We start from the raw sequence: 19,024 nt of genomic DNA on the forward strand, positions 1-19,024 counted from the left end.
ACCAGACTTGACATGAGTCAGCAGTGTGATGCAGCAGCTAAAAAAGCCAATGCAATTCTGGGCTGCATCAATAGGAGTATAGCATCTAGATCTAGGGAAGTAATAGTACCACTGTATTCTGCTCTGGTCAGACCTCACCTGGAGTACTGTGTCCAGTTCTGGGCACCACAGTTCAAGAAGGATACTGACAAGCTGGAACGTGTCCAGAAGAGGGCAACCAAAATGGTCAAAGGCCTGGAAACGATGCCTTATGAGGAACGGCTTAGGGAGCTGGGTATGTTTAGCCTGGAGAAGAGAAGGTTAAGGGGTGATATGATAGCCATGTTCAAATATATGAAAGGATGTTATATGGAGGAGGGAGAAAGATTGTTTTCTGCTGCTCCAGAGAAGCGGACACGGAGCAATGGATTCAAACTTCAAGAAAGAAGATTCCACCTAAATATTAGGAAGAACTTCCTGACAGTAAGAGCTGTTCGGCAGTGGAATTTGCTACCAAGGAGTGTGGTGGAGTCTCCTCCTTTGGAGGTCTTTAAGCAGAGGCTTGACAGCCATATGTCAAGAATGCTTTGATGGTGTTTCCTGCTTGGCAGGGGGTTGGACTGGATGGTCCTTGTGGTCTCTTCCAACTCTATGATTCTATGATTCTTCTGGGCAAAACATTCCAGAATCAGCAATGTCCCTGCTGCTCTGCTTAATTCCAGTCTCTGGCTGCTCTTTTGGTCCTGTGGCTGAGCAGGCTTATATATGCATTCCCAATTCCCCTTATTGCTCAAACCTTGCAGAAGCTTCAGACTGAGAAAGCACAGTTTTTTCTGGTGGCTTTATTTTGGCCTTGCCTTCCATGGATTTTGGAACTCCTTCACCTGTTTATATCAGCCCCAGGGCCTGACCTGGATCCAGAGTGGTTGAAACTGTTGTGGTTCTTGAGCAGCAAAGTCCAAAGAAATCTGGATTATCTTCAGCTATTACTGATACCATCATGGCATCCTGCAGACCATCCAATGTAAGAGTCTTCCAATACACTTGAAAAGCATTTGCCCACTGCTGCACTACCAAGAGCACATGTTCCTGCAAGAATGTGCTTGACTTTCTTCAGGAGGGTTTGCAGATGAGGCTGACAGTAAACACCCTACGTAGACAAGTCTCAGACACTTCCTCGGTGTTGTCTCTTCATTCTTCGGTGTTGTTTGGATCTCACCCTCTTCTCAAAACGATTTTTTCAAGGGGCTACTTTAATGTGTGGTCCCCCCAACTTGAGATCTCCATAAGGTCCTTTTCGCTTTACGACGTCCTCTTTTAGAGCCACAAAAGTCTACACCTCTTTGGATTCTTCTCTCTTAGTTGCACTTATATCAGCTTGCTGGGTCTTGAAGTTGAATGCCCTTTTCTATTAACAAACAACTATGCATTTTTCATAGAGAGTTTTATAGACTGACCCTTATTTTGTACCAAAGATAAATTCTGCTTTTCATCAACAAGATTTGGTTTTACCTACTTTGTCCAGATCCTGTCCTGAAGTTTGATCCTGTTTTTGTTGGATTTTTTGAATAGTCAAGTAACTTTAGAGCCGGTCTAATGTAAATACTGTCTGTTTAAGAGAAACAGGTGCCGGTGATTTCTGTTAATTGCTCACAGGCATGGGCTGTGCTCCTTGTATATAAGGCTCTGCCAGAAAGCCTTCTGTATCTCTTAGTAGATCACTCTCTCAGTTGAATGTATCGCTCAGTTAAATATCTCTGTGTGATTTAATTCTCAGTTTAAGAGATTCCCAGTTGAATCTTAGTATGAGAGTTGCTTAGTTATAATGCTAGTTTGCTGTTTAATTCTTGGGTAGTTTAATGGGAGTATTGTGGGAGGTTTGGATTGGATTGAAGGGTTGGAATGTGGGTAAATAAAGTTGCTAAGAGAGAAAGCATTTATCTTTAGCTTAAAGTCTCTTTAGAGTCAGTTTGTTTTTCAGTTAAAGAAACCCAACCATTTGTATTTTCTTTATACTTTTACAAGTTGTCATGTTAGCCCCCCAGTCACCTTTCGTCTGTCCTCCACCCGGTGCCGCCCGCCTCCCTCCAGAGTTGGACCGGCACCCCTGTCTTAGGACGACTAAGCTATGACCGGGTGGGCTAACTGCGGAATCAAAACTAACGGTAGCTGCCACCAGCAACTTGCAACTTATTACTTAAACACAGGTCTGGTAGGTAACCAAGCAGCGTAGGAACCAGATTTAGTACTGTGGCTCAGGAAAGAACAAACTTAACAGAAATCCTTTTTACTATTTATTAATAAGAATAGTTAAGCAAACAGGTTTAACAAAGTGTTACAAAATATAACAAAGTAAAAGCAGTTCTCATAAAAGGAATTACAAAGTTAAAACAAGAAACAAACTGACTTAGAGAGCTTGAATCAAAGCTACGTCTCTCCCTTAGGCAGACGCAACTTACAGCCTTCCGGCAATCAGCTGACTGGTGGAACAAACAGCATAGACAAAGATTTCCCGCCCATGTTGTTGAACAAAGACCACTCTCTCAGTGGGGGTTTATATCCCTGAGGCACACCTTAGTCCCACGTGGGGATTACAGATAGATACCCAATCATCATTGATTCTTATTCAAACAGACCAATCAACAGATTGACAATCTTTGACTTCAGTCATCAATTAGTGATATTAAACAGGTGCCTCTTGTTGACTCATTACTCACACCAGAGCGCAATTAACTTCCTGACTCTCAGGCTTCTCAGAGAGGCTATCCTCCCTAAATTGCTTATCACAGGAATGCCAGAATTTACAACTCACAGAGTGAGAGTCTTCCCACTACATCAAAAGGGCAGGAAGGATTGCAGAAACCCTCCCTTCCTAAGTTCAAGAGCCGAGGCTCCCAGCCAGGGCCAGCGTCCCATCAGGCCCCGCACGCTCCCACAATGCTCCACAGGAACCAAAGACAGAAATGCAGGTCTTGTCACACGACACAAGTGTACAGCTAGTAAGGGGTTTCATATAAGGGAAATAATACCCCACGCTCTTGGTGGTGTTTTCTTAGCCAGGTCGACTTCTGACTGCGTATACTCTGCATGAAGCGTACTTTAAAGGGCCGCTGTAAACTGGGATATATGATTTAGATTAAGGAAGTTTCAATACCCAGTTTTCTCAAATATTATTCTTATTTTATATATTTTTTCCAAAAGTTTTAAGGGACCTTCCAAGGGTTTCTTGGGGCTTCCAAAAGCCTGACATCCCCATTAAACCTTTGTGTGTTTGTATATGCATTTTTATGAGACTTTTCGTTCCAGGAAAGTGTGCATAGGGCTGCAAGCTTAAAACTCATAGAAATAAAGGTCAAGCATGATTGAGTCAACATTTGTTTATGGTCATAGTGCTTAGTATAGTTTGCATTAGCTGGCGGTCATCTAATGACATTATCTAAGTAGACTCCTTAAAATCAATGTGCTTTTAACTATTCTAATGGATCAACTTTGAGTATGACTGACACTGGTTATCACCCATTGATCGTAGAGTTCTGCATGCCATTACTAAGAGAAACTGAATTTTTAGCGTTCAAATAGAAGGGGAAACCTAAATAAAATGAATGTGTAGATCAAAGGGTCATTTGAAAAGGGTCATTTGAAAACAGGTGGTTGTCATTATTCAGAACTCTGTAAGTAATTATAATGTAACTAGTTTATGAGCAGAATAAAACAAAAATGAAAACCCAATTGGTTTTTTAGATGCAGCTTTCTGGAACACCACCACCATCCCATGTCACAGGCAAACTGTCTTTGAAATTGAACACAATTTCAAAAGTGTTTAAAGTTGCTAGCACAAGCCCCATGGATTCCAGCCTATAAATTATTTGGATGAGATAGAGCCAGTGTTTAAAGCACTCTTGCCCATATCCAGTTTAAATCTTTGGCGAATTAGAAATAGTTAAAATGGTCCTTGGATAGAAATTATTGGTTTTTTATCCAGATGGGCTTTGTATAAGTACATGACTGGCTTTGACTAGTGGCCCTGCTTCTTCCTCGGGTGGTATGGGGAAAGCTAGCCTGGAAGTGGGGGCAGCCAGCTTGCTTTGGCCTCCTTGCAGTGGCTGGTAAGCACTGTGCTCCAGCTGCTGGTTGCCTTGAGAGTACAGAAGCAATGGGAAAGGGTGCTGTGGCCCCAATCATTGGCCTAAGGAACATAAGCCACCAGTATACCTAATCAAGCAAAAGCATCAGTAATGGAAGATTGGCCTGGCCTCAGCTGGATATACATGCCACCTGTTGCTTTACTGTTCCGTTATCACCCTGAATAACTAATACTCGATATTCTCCTACTTACCTTCATTTTGCATATTGCCTTTTTAATTTGTAAAACTCATGTCTGGGCCTCTCATTTTTTAAATTGATGTGAGTCTCATGAGGAGACCATGCTTGTCTGAAAAGTGGGGACATACAGTACAGTGTGGTTTTAACTATGGAAAGTTATATAAAAAAATTATGAAAGTATCCCCAAATGGCAGAGAGGCCCCTACATATGAGGAAAATGCTACATGGTATATATTCCGCTTATTTTTGTAGTTTTATTTAATATTTAAGTTGGAACAAAAGGGCAAGAGAAATTCTGAAAGCCTTGTGTATGAATTTCCTTGTAATCGTAGGTTCTTTAGTTTAATTATTTAATACAAGTTGTACGTAGTGTACTTGAACCCCCAACAATTTAGACATGGGTTGATTAAAAATGTGTCCAGAAAACCCATTTTCAATGTCTAAGAATACTTGGCAAATGAACTGTGCCGAGGATAGTATGTAACTATCTTGCATGCATATTCCACATTGCTTCCTGAGCATGTCTCATAGAAACCATCTATGAAGATGCTGTACTTGCAAAGTCTCACCTGAACTCACCTGCAGTGCTTTTGATATTAAAGCTAGTTCTTTGAGATGGTGGCATGTGTTTGTGAGATTTATTGGTGCTGATAACTCAGCTTGACCTTCCATTTCACTTAGAGCAACAGTCCCATGCATTTTTCCAGCTTGCACGGGCTGAACTCCTATGTGAGTAATCATTGCCATTCACTGCGCTGCAGGTGGAAGTTTTGCATACAGAAAGGAATGAACTTGTGGCCTTGCCCTGCCTTGAAATAGGAAGGTGTGCACATGCTCATCAGAGCCCCTAAGCCTGAAGTAGCTATTTTCTAGAAAGCAATGGGAATTCAACTATATTAGCATTCAATAAAAAATTAATTCAAATATTGTGTGTGTGCGCCCCCCATCAAACAAATGGTTTTTCATCCACACCCCTTTCAATGCAAAGTTGAAATAAAAATAAAAAATCCTTCCAATGGCACCTTAGAGACCAACTAAGTTTGTCATAGGTATGAGCTTTCATGTGCATGCACACTTCAGATACACTGAAACAGAAGTCACCAGACCCTTATGTATAGTTATGTATAGACCCTTATGCAAAGTTAGTGAGATTTTAATTAAAGCTGTACTGATTTGTGGTAGTAGGTGTAGGCTTGAGCAAATTCTGTTTGATAACAAAAATTAAAATTCCTTTCATTTGGCTATTTCTAAAAGATTATCTTTATTAACAAATGTAAGAATTGTCTAGAAATTGTACAAAGATAGTAAATAAATCCAGAAAGTGTAGAAACCCATAAACTATACTTTAAAAAAAAGAAATCAATTGTTTACAGATATTTTCTGTAGAACAAGCTTGTGCGTTATAGTCAAGTACTTTGATACACAGAAAACTATAGATTTAAAGCATGGAGTTAGTGTGTAAGGTATGAAATATAAGTGGTGAAAGGGAGGTGAGAAGCTTTGACAGAGCTCTATTTTGGCAGTTCTTCTATAATGATGCGAGAGACTGAGTTCCATCCAGTGGAAGCATCTCCAGGTGGGTAATCAGAGCAAGTACCAACCCAAACAGCAATATCCACCAGGCCAGCGCTGATCCCTTCACATAGCCCTTCCACTGTATGAAAGACAAAAAGCATAGTGGTTTCGCCCAAAATAGAAAGAGGGATTGGACCTGTGCTCACCAGGCACTCTTTGATTCACCTCCCATCATCCCTCTATTACTTTCAAAAATTAATCATGCTCATTATTTTCAATGGTTCTACTCTGTGTGGGACTAGCATTGGATCTACCCTTGTATGTCCACACAGAATTGCATGGAAATAATAAAACGTGTTAGTGGATGTTTGCAACAGTACAACTAATAGGCAGGGAGTTCCAAAGGACAGGCATCTTTAAAAAGAGAAGAGGTACTTTTGATGCTGATTACTGCAGTTCATGTTTATTTCTTTTATTAACTGTCAGCAGGAGGAATCAAGACCCCTTATAACTCATGTCTTTTTTGCTTGGTTATTTTACTTAACATGCTGTTATTTTCTGCCTTATACACATTATGACTATATTTTGCTTTGTATCTGGTGAACAATACCCATTATTTGTATTGTTTCATGTTGTTCTTAACAAAATTTATATTATAGACATAAAAAAGAAAAGAAAAGAGGAGAACCATTCATTGTGATTTGGGAAGAAATGGCCCCGTGCTTAGGTTTAGGTTTTGTTTGTTAAAACATCTCCATCAACTAATGATAGCTGTCAGTAAACAAAATCAATATTCTGTGAGAAGGTGCTCTCATTTTAATGGAAACTTTAACAATGTTCAGTTGGCTACTCATACTTTGTGTGTCTGAGCAAATTTAAAGGACAATAATCAGGTTAGTTTCTGACCTTTGCATTCTGGAAGAAATGTTTTTCTGCTATAGCATCCTACAAGGCAGGGAGGAAGTTGAATGGATCAGCCATCACTAGCAGTTTGGTGTAGGGCAACATTAATGTCTTCTACTCTCTTGTCTATCTTCCTTCCAGATGCAGGGCTACCAGGTGGTGTCTAGAGTTGGGCTCTAGTAGCTGCATTTATATCTCTATACTTTCTCCTCCTTTGGCGATCACTCGTAGTCAAGTAAGATTGTCTTCCATAAACACAGTTTTAACAGTGAGTTCGTAAGTGATTGTGGAGGCCAATTCTGGATCCCCACATCCTTCCACAGTGGGGACATAGGTTTCCAGGCAGTATCTGATCATGGTGAGGGTTTGCCAAGCGTGCCTTCCTCTTAGCATGTTTCTCCCTTACGTCCTGAGTTCAAGTGTCTTCATGACACCTTTGGTAAAGACTGTTCTCCAAATGGAGCACTCACAGGCCAGTGTTTATATCTCTATACTTTCTAGCTTATAACTGGGTGGGCTGGTCTAAGCCTGAATGAGGTTTGATTCTCATTTGTCTGATCCTAAACCTTAGTTCTTTATCACTAGAAAGAAAGACTCTGATGTACCCATTACCTATTGTGTTTATTTGCTACAGGGAACCAGGCAAGTAACGCAATCTGCATCTCACATGTGCCCAGAATTTTTACAGTGAAATTTTTGTTGGTCTCACAAGATTATCTTGATACGTACCTGAAGAAGTGCGGTGTATGTTAATGGTGGAATTTAATTCCGGACTTCCTTGATCTAAATAAATTATAGCTTCAATGGGAAGTGGCCCAGAGCATTCAGCTCCATTAAATGTAAAATACCATCTCTGGCAACAGGCGTTTCTGCATTTGAGTCTAAGTGATCCACTGAAGAGGACTCTTAAAGCACTGTTGCTGCGCATCTTTGTGAATGTGCACTCCTATTACAAAATGAGAAAAAGTTGTGTGTTTAAGTGGTTGATTATTTATTGACTTGTCATTTTAAAAGAAATAGTTACTACCTTAAAGGGACAGCTGCCTCAAAAAAGCTTATGCCATAATAATTTGGTTAGTCTTTAAAGTGCAACGGACTCATGGTTATTTCTTATAGCGTTAGCCAAATAGCATCCCTTCTCCAGCAATCCTCTGCTCTAGATTTTTATATTTAAATCCTAATACCAGAGCTTGCTTACAGTATCTTTCATCAACCATTTGAGATGCCTCAGTGGTCCTCCTTAAGTGGACATCTGATTGTTGGCTGCAGTAGGCCCTAGCTGCTAGGAAGAAGGAAGGCAAAGCGATAAGGAAAAGGATTACCACCACATCTTTGTACCCTCACCCACCTCTGTTGCTGTAATATACATTATAAATGCAATGGTACTTGCTTACTGCAATTTTTCCAAGGTCTATGCCATAGTTCAGAGCACTCCATGAACATTGTTTGTAGTTGGGTGTCCAAGACTCCTCAAATCTTTCTCTCATGCATTCTCCTTTTTCTCCTTTTAGTCCATCTCGACCCGGGATCCCAGGTGTTCCAGGAATTCCATTGACACCAGGGTTTCCGTCTCTTCCAGGAACACCATTAGGTCCTTGCAAACACATCCCATTATACTGAAAATCAAAATTATTCCCATTTTATAGACACAGAGTTATATATACATAGTTGTTTGAGCTTGAAACAGTAAATCAATAGCCACATTGGTTATTACATTTTGTTGTTGCAAAGGAACCATTTTTCTCCCTCGCCTTCTCTCTCTCTCTCTCTCTCACACACACACACACACACACACCAGGCATTGCTTTCCCCAATGGACATATTACTTAAAGAAATGTGGCGAGTAAGAAATGTGAGTACAGCCACAGCCAGAGCCTACCAAGGCCAGCTCTGCTTCTGTGTCCAACGTGGCAATGAATGGCTTGAGTGAGGAAGAATGTTTTAAGAAACCCACTAACCATTTCCCTAAATATTCATGCTTAGTGAGTAATAACAAAGAGCGGAGGAGATCAGTCAGATTACTCATCCTCTGCAGCCATAATGTCCCACCACAGCAGATTACACAGCTGTCTCTTTTGCAACCCTGCAGCTGTGGGTTTTACGTTAGCAGAGAGAAAGGCTGTATGCGTTGCCAGTTTAACACACAGGTAGGCCCAAGCTGGTTGGGGGGGGGGAATGCGTCAAAATGCAGTATTTCATAAGAAACAACAGGCCAGATAGCATCAGGTGTACACAGCTTCTCAAATGAGAGGTGGAAGCACACTGGATGAAAAATAAACATCTGCATGTTTAGGTACACAGCCCTTGAGATCTCAAGTTGTAACAATTAGCACAGCACAGCTCCCATTCCACCCCAGCTGCAGACTTTAAGATTACTTTCCATCAGTCAAGCTCTATTTAAACATGATGCCAGGTAAACAATAAGGATTTATCTGCATAGTGTTGTTTGAACCTGGCATCACATTATGTATGCAACATTAGCATCCTGTTGCAGTATGGCCCCTGCTAGATTGTGTCTCCCTTGCACACTATTTGTTGTTTTCTTACCAAACCCAGAACTGCTTAATGTCAGCAACATTAAGCTTTGCACGCTTTTGGATGTGACGGCCAGGCAACCCAGTTTAAATTAGAAACGGAACACATGCGCTAGTAAATTATTCTAATTGTGCACCATCATAGCTAAACTTGGCTTTAGAGCCATTCAACATTCAAAAGAATCTTTGCAAGTTTTCAGAAACTAGTAGAATTCTGGACGCAGACTGCATCTTCTGCCCAGCTGCTTTTGATAATAATGCTCCTTCATTTGTTCCCTCCCCACATCCTCTCCTTTTCCAGTGTTGTGTCTGTCAGGTTTGTTTTCTTAATCTTATTCAGCAGCTCGAAAACATTGGGGGCTAAGCTTATTCTTATCTTCTTACACATCGTTTGTTGCCAGCATGGTGCAGAGGCCAGACCCATCAACCAGGACCTAGGAGACCAGGGCTCAAATACCCCAGTCAGCCAAGAGGATTACTGAGTGACCTGGAGCCAGTCAGCCACCTAACCTACCTCGCAGGGTTGTTGTGAGGGTGACCTGGAGAATGCAAAGTAGAACAGATAAGCCACCTTGAGTTCTTTGGAGGAGATCACACTGCAATTACCTTGTGCTCCTGGACCCGACCCGACCCCCAATCGGCGTCTGCCTGGCCACCGCGAGAATAGGATGCTGGGCTATTTTAGCTGGATCTATCCAGGCTGCTTCTTCTTATGGTGGGATATGGGAAGTGGCACACCAAGAAGAGGGCTAAGCAGGAGGTCTCCTTGAGGGGTGTATTTAGGGGCTGGAAAGGTTGCCCCCCAAGGGTGCCGGCCCAGGCATAGGAGCCAGCTCCTAGCCCCCCCCCTTTATGGACAAGGCCATTCAACTGATGTGTGTGTGACGCATCTTGTGATCAATTATGTGGGGCGGGGCTTATCTGCCCCCCTCCATATTTTATTCAAGTTGACACCCCTTGGTCCCAGGGGGGGGGGCGCCCAATGGTGCCTCTCCACTCTGGCTTGGAATGGCAGGGCGTCCAGCTCCTTGGGCAGGGTGCAAAGAAACCTAAGGTACGCCTCTGCCCCCATCCCATGCAATGCATGCGCCCTCTCAGGATTGCTGCTTGTCTCCATGCCACCCACTCCAGCCCGAGACCCTGCGCAACCCTCCGGGGATCGCGGCGCCCGCCCTGCGCCCTCGCTGCGCACTCACCACGTCCACCACCTCCCTCTGGCGAAGCGCCTTCTGCTTGCCTTTGGGGGTCTCGGCCAGGCCGGCCGGGGGGCTCGCCGACAGCAGCCCCAACCCCAGCAGCAGCAGCAGCACCGCGGCGGCGGCCCGCGAAGGTGGACAGGACGGCAGGAGCTTCATGGCGCTGGCGGAGCGAGCAGGAGCAGAGGCGAGACGCGGATGAATTGGCCAGTGTCTGCGCCGCGCATAAGCGAGCCTTTCAGTGCCGCGGCTCCCTCCCGGGGGGCGGCGGCCAGGAATGCGCAGCCCACAGCAGCAGCCAGCGTCCGCCCGGCAAAGCGGAGGGAGAGGGGTGGGCGGAGAAGGCAGGGGGTCTCACCCCACCCAGTCACATTCGGACGGAGGCGGCAGGAAAAGGGGCGGTGGGGTGGAGGTAGCGCGGCGCACAGTTGAGAGGCGAAGCCAACTTCTGCGCCCCTCGACAGTGCCGCCACTTTCCGGGCTTTGGCAGAGAATGGCCGCTGGGGGGCGCCCGGCTCGACTGCCCCGCCGCCGGGCCCTCCTCGCCCCAGAGCCGTCTGCCTGGATGAAAGCCAGGCTAGGAAAACGCCGCCGCTTCTTTGTCTGGAATACGCCACATATACGGTATAGACCTGCGTAGAGAGAGAGGTCTTGCATTTCCAGACGCAACGCTCTTGGCTTTGCGGGATGCACGAGAGGAGCACGGCCCACGCAGGCTTCCTTTCCGTTAGCACGAAGGAGAAAGTTGCCTGCTGATATCCCCCTTTGCATTACCAACAGATAACCATTACAAAGGGGGTGTGGAATGTTTTGATTTCTCTATTGTTATACACACATGCAATGCATTGCCTTGCGGTTGCTCGTTTTTGTTGGTGGCTGCACAGAGTGATGATGCAGTGTTACAAGTTGTTGCAAACGAAATCCCTGATATGGACGTTGTGTAGGGTAGACATTGGGCTGCAGCTCCCTCCTGCCATTGTTTATTCTGTAATCACCAGGTTGGGCACTGCTTTCCTTCTGGGTGAAGACAGAGGCAAAGTAGGTGTTGAGATGTTAAGATGGCTTCCACTGTACAAAAGTCAAAATCAGCACAACTGGCAAAGGGCAAAATCATAGTTAGAGCAAGAAGAAACAAATGTCAGGCAAAAAAGTACTTCTTCATATTTTGTTGTTTAGTTGTTTAGTCATGTCCGACTCTTCGTGACCCCATGGACCATATCACGCCAGGCACTCCTGTCTTCCACTGCCTCCTGCAGTTTGGTCAAACTCATGTTGGTAGTTTCCAGAACACTGTCCAACCATCTCATCCTCTGTCGTCCCCTTCTCCTAGTGCCCTCAACCTTTTCCAGCATCAGGGTCTGACTATATATATATAGTCATACCTCGGTTTAAGTATGCTTCGGTTTGAGTACTTTCAGTTTAAGTACTCCGTGGACCCATCTGGAACGGATTAATCCAATTTCCATTACTTTCAATGGGAAAGTTTGCTTCAGGTTACGTACGCTTCAGGTTAAGTACGGACTTCCAAAACCAATTACACTCATACTTTGGGTTAAGTACGCTTCAGGTTGAGTACTCCGCGGGCCGGTCTGGAACGGATTAATCCACTTTCCATTACTTTCAATGGGAAAGTTCGCTTCAGGTTAAGTACAGACTTCTAGAACCAATTGTGTACTTAAACCGAGGTACCACTGTATAGTCATTTGTGAGCTCTCTGGCATTACTCCAGTTAATTGCTGGCAAATGCCTGTGGTTGTGAGTCAGAGGCAAGGCATTTAATTGATTGCCAGGAAGCTGAACTTCACTGTACACATTTACCTTTGTTATAGAGAAGGCTTGCAGGGACCTGCCCACTTGCCATTAAAGCCACTGACACAATCCATCTAGAAATATTTAAATCCTATGCACATAAATGCATAGTGCATGACTTACGAAGGAAATGCCCTGCAGCTTCAATCTATAGATACTGTTTTACCTAGGAATCTACCGGTTTGTTGTGACTACTTCATGCCATCGGAACAGAGCCCTACTGTGAAGACTGTGCGTTGGTCAGTGTGCACTGATCTACACACATAAAACAAATTCACACACAGGCATCTTCCAAAAACCCAACCCAAATCCCAAAAGTCCCATGACGATCAACAAATGGTAACGGGGTAGGATCGTGAAATCTGGAAGCCCCTAGTCATGAACCAGCACATGGGTGGTGGGTACAGATTCAGTCGTTCTGACTCAAGGAATGAGGCAGTTGAGCAGCTCAGCAGCTGTATCCATGACTGAGCAGCCCTTTTTAGGATCCACTCTGCTCACCCCCAAAAGGGGGAGGGGCTAGAAAAGGTGCCCTAAACATAGTCTGCCTCCCTTTTTCCCTGACTGGATTACCGCGCCCAGTGGGGTCACCACCTAGCAGTCGTAAAAGACAATTGAACTTTGGAACATAGAATATACAGACTTTGTCAGATAGGAAAGACAGGCGAACTAATATCATTGTACTGGAAGAAGCAAAGATCACTAGTGTTGAAGCAATGATTCTTCAACATCAACTTTGTTGGACTGGTCATGTTGTGCGGATGACTGATCATAGTCTTCCAAAGCAACTACTCTATTCCAATCTTAAAAATACTACATAAAAAATGTAGTATAAACACTGACAACTGGGAAACACTGGCCTGTGAGCGCTCCAGTTGGAGAACAGCCTTTACCAAAGGTGTCATGGGCTTTGAAGACACTCGAACTCGGGACACACGGGAGAAACGTGCTAAGAGGAAGGCACGCTTGGCAAATCCACACCGTGATCAACTCTCGCCCGGAAACCAATGTCCCCACTGTGGAAGGACATGTGGAACCAGAATTGGCCTCCACAGTCACTTACGGACTCATTGTTAAAACCGTGTTAATGGAAGACAATCTTACTTGGCTACAAGTGATCGCCAAAGAAGAAGACTGTTTTACCAAACACTGTAGTGGAACACACATATGCATACACATATAAACATTTGTATAAAGAAAGGTAGGCTGTGGTTCATCTCTATGTGTATCTTAAGAAGCTTTGTTCCTGACTCCAGGGACGTCTCTATTGCTTATTTGTATTATTTTCCCTTAAAATGTTTATATAGTACCCTCACCCGAAAAGATTCAGATTAATAAGATGGAAGATTCTTATGAGTACTCAGCTTTCTTGCATTTCAAAAAGAATAAGAAAACAGGAACAGAATCATAATGAAGAGAAATAAAAACGCAATAGGAGGATTTCATACCATAAAGCTCTTGTAAGCCATGTTGCATTTGATGCCAAATTCTCACTTTTGTTTCGTGGGGTTTTGCATGTTAATACTGCATGTGAATACTGGCAAGAGTTTTGCTCAAACAAAAAGCAGCCGAGCTTCTTCAAAGCACCACTGAGCACAGCACCCAGTGGCAGCTGATGGATACTCAGTTTTCCTGTGATGTGGCATTTTAATGAGATGCTCCAGTGAGAGTGGGTGGTCAGGCTTCAAAGAGAAATCTTATCCTGCATCCTATTTGGCCGCTTCACTTTCAGTGTTTTGCAGGAAGCTAAGCTTACCTCTCTCATTCTGCTGAAGCAGCTGAATTGGAAGGAAAGTCTGGATGAAACTTCATGCCGTCGGCTGAAAGAGTCTGGGTGGAGGGGGAAAGGGGGGGGCCCTGCACTTTGCTTTGAAACAGGTCACAACATTTCAAACAGAAGCACAACCAACATCCTCTGCTGCCTCCTGCTCTTTGGAGGTGGCTACGGTTATGTTTTAAAGAGGTGCTGCAAAGAAGAAACATTATAATTATTTCTCTTACCAGAAGATGCTTACACAGGCTTGAAATACCAACAAACATGGGGCTGTAGCCAACAAAATCACAATGTGCACAGAAGAACTTCTGTGAGAGCGACCAAACCTCCCTTCCTTCTTCCCCCTCACTCTGCCACAATGCCCACAAATCTGCTCGGGGAGGGAAGAGGTTGAGGGGAAACCCAGAGCAGATTTGGGGGCAGTGGGTAGGGGAGGTAATAGAAATTCAATTGCATTCGCACAAGTCATTCCCTGAACCCACTGATGCAGTGGGATACAACCCATGGTTTACTGGTGGTATTTTGGTGGTTTAAACTTTGCATAGCACTATCATTATGGAAATATATAATGTTGAATACAGCATCTTACAACAATAAAGCAAATTCAATATTTTGAAGTTCAGTGCACTTTGAGTGCTAAGAATCCTAATGCAGTTTTATCGGTATACAAATGTTCATTTGGGGTACTTTGTCAAGTTCTGATTATGCCACATGGGGAATAGTGCAGAAAATGGAAATTAAAATTGCTGGGGTAGCAATGAAATGTATTATGACTGGGAAGGTGGGAGTCATGCCCTGGGGGGCAGGCTGCTTGCCAAAGCATGTTGCTTTACGTATGTGCAGTCATACAGGTTCTGAGCTTGCAGAACCTGTGTGACTGCACAGAGTTCTCAAAGCAGTGTAGGAATGTGAATTAAAATTTATCAGGGTTGAAGTGGAATATGTCCTCTGCAGAAAGTGGTATAAAAGCAGGGCTTTAAATTTTATTCCCCTCAAAAAGAGTATAAGGAAATTTGAAATAAAGGTATTTTAAAAACAAAAACAGAAAAAAGAGTATAAGGAAGGCAAATACTGTATGATACAAGTTTATAAGATTAGAGATGGAGTGCATGAACAGAAAGTCATCAAATGAAACTGATTGGCAAAACAAGAATGAATGTTCATCGACATGGAGTATAAATAACACATGGAACTCTTGCTACCATATGAGCCAACTCCTTTGCCCCCCAATAAAATAATTGAGAAGGCTGCCCCCCCAAAAAAAGTTTATAGGCATTACCATTCAAATGGTGCTCATGCACTGTGTCTTGTGATCGAGAATGTGGGGCAGAGCTTACCTGCGTCCCAAAATTTTATTGAAGTTGGTACTCATGCTTGCCACAAAATGGTGCCTAGGTCTATCAATGGCTACTAGTGATGGTAGCAAAATCTGGATCTTCCCATTCAGAGGCAGTATATCATAACATAAGCTGAAATAGTGTGAGAGCTTTCTCCACAATAATCTATTTGTGAACTTTTCAGAAGCATACAGATGGCCACAGTTGAAGCCTTAACATTAGGAAAAACGGATCTCCCATCTTCAGCCACTTAGCTTTTAGAAATTTGGTTAATGCTCATGTTTTGGGTTGCCTGAGGCAGAAGACAAGATGCAGAAGCTGACCGGACTAGTAGTTGAACGTTACTTCCGCACTGCATCAAGATGGTGTTGTGCACCACACTTGAGGACATCACGTTCACCCCCAGCACCTGGAGCCCAAGGTGCCCACTTGATTCCACCTAATGGTAGGGCTGGCCCTGCTCCAAGCTGTTTTCAAACACAACACAGTTTGTGACTTTTTACAGTATAGAAAACTTTATTGACCAATAGTAAAAATACATATGCCAAATTGCAGACTTTTTTAAAAAAATCAAATGTGCCAATAAGAGGGAAATTGTTTTTCCACAGAGAATATTTACAACTTTGAAAGTCTCTCCTAGTTATTGGAAGAATACTATGTTATGAAAATAAGGAAATATCCAGTTAAACCACCAATAGTATTTGTTAAAGACAATAAGTTACAAAGTTATAAAATGCAGAGAACATAATACATTCAAAATTCAATACATTGTTATAACAGGAAACAATTTGATCCGTCAGAATTATCTTCCTTATTCCATTTCTATTTCTTTTCTATAATATAGTTTTACTTGGTGTCCAAGACAACCAAATGATGTTGCACAAAGTGGAATGAATGTTGAAAAGCAAAGAGAGCTGCATATGAAACTGGGAGTACTTTCTTGAAAAAAAAACCCATTTACAAAGATGCAGAACAGTTATAAAACAAGTGAATGTTAGTGTAATAGATAAGAGCTCAGTTATAATCACCCTCATCTCTGTTAGCACTACCGTATTTACCTAAGAGCAGTAAAATGCAGTTGGGCTGAGTAGCCAACAATAATTTCTATAAGCCAGCATGAATGGCAAAAGGTGCATCTGAGCAAAGGCAGAGTGCTTTGCTCTTTCCACTGAGCCAAATATATTCCTCACACTCAGAGTCCAGAATGAAAGGGGTGCTTACAGGAAAGATTGAAAGGCTTCTACCCTCCAGCATTATCCACACTTGTTCGATTTAGAAATTAAACACTTGTTCTATTTAGAAATTTAAATTCAACAACATCAAGGCAGCTTTTCATTGGAACTAAGGAATGTGCAGTTAAAAGAAACAAGCAGGTGCTGTGGAATCAAGATGTAGAGAAGGCCACCTCCTTTAAAAGAGGATTAGACAAATTCATGGAGCAATAATAGCTATCAGTGGCTACGAACCATGAGGGCTATGTTCTGCCTCAAATGTTGGAGGCACTGCACCTCCGAATACCACTTGCTTGGAATGACAAGTGCGAAGAGAGTTGGGGCTTCTCACAGGCATGTAGTTGGCCATTGTGAGATCAGGATGGGCCTTTAGCCTGATCCAGCTACAGAACCAGAGCACACAAGGAAAATGACTTTAAGATGGAGCAGCTACCTCCAGTTCAGCCAGAGGCTTGGGGAAGGCATAGCAGGTTTAGCAAGGCAGGTTTAGCAATTCATCAGCAGTGGCTGAATAGGAGAAAGATACTGTACTTTTTGTTTAAGGAGCAAAATATTACAGTGGCTTATTGGTGCAGGCTGTTCAGAAGCATTAAATTTATGGGTGCCATGACAACAGGGGTAACTGTAATCATTGACTCCTGACAACAGGTGAGGAATACTATCCCAAGTTAGCTGCACACAAACAACTTAATTTATTTTGTTACCCAGAATTAGTGCATCACAAAACATTAGCTTTCAGTAGACCCACAGCAGATTAGTCTTCAAAATGCAGTTTTAAAAGTCACATTATGTAACGATTCTAAACTGCACAGTGTATATCATTGTGGGCCAGGCTTTTAACTCATTTTTTATCATTACAGTACAACTGACTTGGAAAAGATGATGTAGGGCTCTATCACATTATGCTGTGCTTGGCATAAGGAGACATCACCCTGTGTAAAATCCAGGAAATATTCTAAAGTATAGGGGCATCTTCTGCAGCCTTTTTAACAAGGTTTACTCTACCTGTGAAAGGAACAAATTGTAAAGAAAGATGAAGAGGGACTTGGCTGTGCTTCCTTCTGCTCTTTTATGAGAAGCGGCAAAGGGCAAGAGTACTGCTATGACATCCAAATTGTTTGCCTTCTTTAGCTCGCTTGCTATGCACGCAACCTAACTCAGTGCCACAATATCTTAGTTACTAGGGCCATCCAGTCAAAAGGGCAAGGGGATTGGAAAGAATACAACATTCCTGAGCCACAGCAGGATTGGAGATGCTGGAGCCTGCGGTCAGTTAAACTGAATGCAGAGGAAATATGATCCAGTGAAACTGCAAGTGACTTTGGCATCAAAGGGGAAAGACCCAGGACAGTTTACCCAAGCCCTGCTAAGCATAATCACACCCTTTCCTTGATAAATGTGCTGCCCTTGTGCTTCAGAGCTGCCCAAACATACATTCAGTATATTTATTTATTGAATTTGTATACCACCCTTCATTCAAAGATCACAGGGTGGTTCACAACATAAAAATACAAACGAGAACACAAAATATGTAACAAAAAATACCAATAACCACCCCCTTTCACAAACACATTTAAAAGGCCACCCATTGCATTGCATGTTAATCAACCCAAGGCCTAGCTATAGAGAAACATTTCACCTGGTGCCTAAAGAGATGTAATGAAGGCGCCAGGCGAGCCTCCTTGGGGTGAGCATTCCATAAAAAGGTCTGTTCTTGTGTTGCCACTCTCTGCACCTCTTGTGGAAGGGGCACACAAATAAAGTCCTCAGATGTTGATCACAGGATCCAGGTCCTTGATATGCACCTTTCTAGACAAGCAGCAAACCCCAACTGCTGCAATTCAACTGAATTTAAAGAGACAAGTTTCCTATTTCCAGTCTTCTACAGGATATCCTACCAGTTTCTTCCTAAACAAGTGAAAGCAAGCTTTGCTGTAGGACTACTGGACGTTTTTTATATCTTTGCCAGTTAGGGACATGGCACAGAAATCCCAAGCCTAGTGGGTATAAGCTAAAAGCACCAGGGTTGGAAGCCATGAAATTTGTCTGAATGGTCTTTACTGCCTTGACCCAGAATATCTGAGCAGCCCAGGAGCTGTTTTACAGCTCTGGAATAAGTGCTATATTATGGAAAAAGCTGAAACTATATCAGGTAGAACCAGACAGATTCGGTTTTGTAGATTCTACCTATAGACTAGAATAGTAGAAAGTGCTTGTTTTAATCAGTTGATGCTTCAAAGCTGATTAATCAATAAATGATCAATAAATGGACAGAAATCACACAAAAACTGATGTTTAAAATGCAATGACTTCTAGCTAAGTACTGTAACACACAGTTCTTCCATTTTCCAAGCTAATAGAAAACATTTTTTAAAAATTCCTTCAGTAGCACCTGAAAGACCAACTAAGTTTTTATTTTGGT

At 42.9% G+C, this 19,024-nt stretch overlaps 1 protein-coding gene across 1 annotated transcript; it reads right to left on the bottom strand.

Moving 5' to 3' along the window:
- Window positions 1–1,927: 1,927 nt before the first annotated feature.
- On the bottom strand, window positions 1,928–19,009 carry CTHRC1 (collagen triple helix repeat containing 1). Its single transcript, XM_060277676.1, has 5 exons — window positions 14,016–19,009; window positions 10,451–11,544; window positions 8,115–8,336; window positions 7,450–7,666; window positions 1,928–5,956 (listed from the first exon to the last, which is right to left on the bottom strand). The coding sequence occupies exons 2-5, from the start codon at window positions 10,607–10,609 to the stop codon at window positions 5,814–5,816; spliced, it is 741 nt and encodes a 246-aa protein (XP_060133659.1). The 5' UTR covers window positions 10,610–11,544; window positions 14,016–19,009; the 3' UTR covers window positions 1,928–5,813.
- Between the last annotated feature and the right edge of the window lie 15 nt (window positions 19,010–19,024).

The sequence above is a fragment of the Zootoca vivipara genome, chromosome 8 (assembly GCF_963506605.1).
Source record: "Zootoca vivipara chromosome 8, rZooViv1.1, whole genome shotgun sequence".
Classification (NCBI taxonomy): domain Eukaryota; kingdom Metazoa; phylum Chordata; class Lepidosauria; order Squamata; family Lacertidae; genus Zootoca; species Zootoca vivipara.